Source organism: Atta colombica, unplaced genomic scaffold, assembly GCF_001594045.1.
Source record: "Atta colombica isolate Treedump-2 unplaced genomic scaffold, Acol1.0 scaffold205, whole genome shotgun sequence".
Taxonomy (NCBI): Eukaryota; Metazoa; Arthropoda; class Insecta; order Hymenoptera; family Formicidae; genus Atta; species Atta colombica.
The window spans coordinates 2,321,566-2,324,107 of NW_017259300.1; the positions used below are offsets into that span (position 1 = coordinate 2,321,566).

At 27.5% G+C, this 2,542-nt stretch overlaps 1 protein-coding gene across 1 annotated transcript in view; it reads left to right on the forward strand.

The window, feature by feature from the left end:
* Positions 1-1,725: 1,725 nt before the first annotated feature.
* Positions 1,726-2,542, forward strand: part of LOC108687393 (vacuolar protein sorting-associated protein 13B) — a 15,660-nt gene continuing 14,843 nt past the window's right edge. The window contains 3 exon segments of the mRNA XM_018193138.1: positions 1,726-1,819; positions 2,155-2,332; positions 2,417-2,500. Of these exon segments, the coding sequence (XP_018048627.1) occupies positions 1,733-1,819; positions 2,155-2,332; positions 2,417-2,500 (349 nt within the window). The 5' untranslated portion in view covers positions 1,726-1,732.

A 2,542-nucleotide genomic window follows, 5' to 3' on the forward strand; every position in this document is an offset into this window, starting at 1 on the left:
ATAATAATTTTAATAATTGTATCAAAATAAAATTATTAAGAAAATTTTACATAAATAAAAATATATAAAAGGATTATACATAAATAAAATTATACAAAAAAAAGAAATATGCGCGCGCGCATGTGTGTGCTACATCATCTTTATATCTTTTCTATATAAATCGATTTTTTATAATTTGAGTTTTTTATCAAATAAAATGTCGGTAAGGTAATTGATTATCTTATCTATAATTATCGATATCGTTATAATTACCGAGTTTACCGATTATATTAAAAATTTTTCAATCATTTGTAACGATGTAACATTCTGTTAATTGCTAAAATTTAAACTTCCAGGAATAGTAATATAAAAATATATATATAATCAATTAAAAGATATTATTTCTCCAAATTCCAAAAATTTTAAATCTAACCACGTTTGAAATGCAAAGTTTTGAAAATTCAAATCAGAAAATTCACATTAGAAAAATATGAAGAGAAAATAATAATCAGATAACACATCCGGTGTGCAAAAACAAAAAAACAAAAAAATTCCAAGCATTACAATTTTGAAAACTATACTTATTATAAATTCTATTTCGTTATCTATGTTCAATATAAACAATTATGTCAACATGGTGCACAGTCATGATACATAAATATTTACATAACGCGCACACTCCGTATATCTACAATTGGTCATTGATGCAACTTCAATGCCGAAGCGGCCTGTGTCTACCTGGGACACAAACGGTATATTGAGGTTAGCAGAAGTCATATGCAGTCGTACGTGAACGGATCGCAAGATAGTTCCACGACTGGAAGGCTAAATAATTTCAAATTTCGAAAGTTTACGTTCGGCGGACAGAATCGATGCTGTCGCAGCGCCCGTTACGTTCGTGGCGCAAAACGGGCTCGTGTAATAGTTTCGTGACGTGTCTTTGCTGGAGTCGCTCGTTGTTTGGCAGGTGCGAATCAGCTGTGTGATCTCCTGTACACATCACAATCTGATATTTTGTAACTGCGTCCTGGGCGTATTGTAAACGAGATATCTCCTTTTATTGAGAGTGCCTCGATTACGAATAAATTTGTTTTCTTTTAAGCTTCACGATGATTCCATTTAACCCAATTCCTCCGCGTGTGATTACCGTACGAGTAAACTATAACATTGGTGATATAATTTTCTCAATTTTATGTCAATAGAATTTTTCAACAATTTCATATCTCTCGTACGATTGATGTTTCTATAATTGTTGTTTATAATGTTTCTAAAATTGTTCCTCGTTGATCTATTACACTAAAAATAACGCAGTTACTCAATCTTTTTTTTTTTACATCTCTCTTTCTATATGTCTATTTTTCGTTGGACATAATTTTTCTAAATATGTAAAATTTTTTTTGAGTTTTACTTTATTTAATTTGTACGTTATATAATGATATGAACAATATCATTTTTTAAATGTAATTTAATATACAATAGTGTATATAACTATATACAGTTTACATACAATGATCTGTATAACTATACAGAGTTTATATTATAATTTTCAGACAAATCTACATGTTCATATCAAGATATATAATATTTATTCCAAATTGTTACCTGATACTTTATTGAACACAGAGAAATGGTATAAATCATATAATATGTCATTATTATGAGAAAGCAAAGAAGGAGTTTTTGATAAGACAATTAGTGACATCTTTAATTAAGGGAATTATAAAAATATGCTACATATTCTCTACCAAGCACAATGTTTAAATTGGAGTCCTACATAACACCAGTAATTCTCAGTTATGTAGAAAAATATGTAAAAAATTTTAAGCCGGAACAGTCACAGGTAAAATATATATACATACATATATATACATTGGAAAATGTTGCTGTATTAATTTTATTGGAAATTGTATTTGTTAAAAATTCATATTTTCTTTTATTCAATGATTTAGAATAAGAGAAAGTGATGTAAGGATAAATAAATGTAACTAATTATATAAATAAAATTAAAAATTATAAAAATAAAATAATTGTGTTGTTTCCAAACATAAAGCTACGATTGCTTGTTTCAAAGTATCAAATAAATAAATAATATATTATCCAAGCATACTTAATGATATGATTTTTAAAACAAAATAATTCTTTGAGATATTTTAGAGAAAGAAATATTTCTTTCAGGTATCTTTGTGGGGTGGAGATGCATCGTTTCAGAATTTGGATCTACGATTAGAGGTATTGGAGGAGCAACTGAATCTTCCATTCGTCTTTGTTAGTGGCCATATACACGAATTGTTAATACATGTTCCTTGGGTAAAAATTACGTCTGAACCAATAGTTGTTACTATTAATACTATAGGTAAATAGTAATATTATAATATCATTTAATAAATTAACATTTTTTTCAAGATATAATAATATATTGCCTGTATTTCTTTTATAGAGTGCATTTTAAAATTAAAAGATGAAAATACCACAGAAACCAATCCAACGACGTTACAAAAGAAGAAGGAGATAGTACAGTAAGTATTGTTTTTCATAATCTAAGTTATGTGAAACTTTGTTTTGT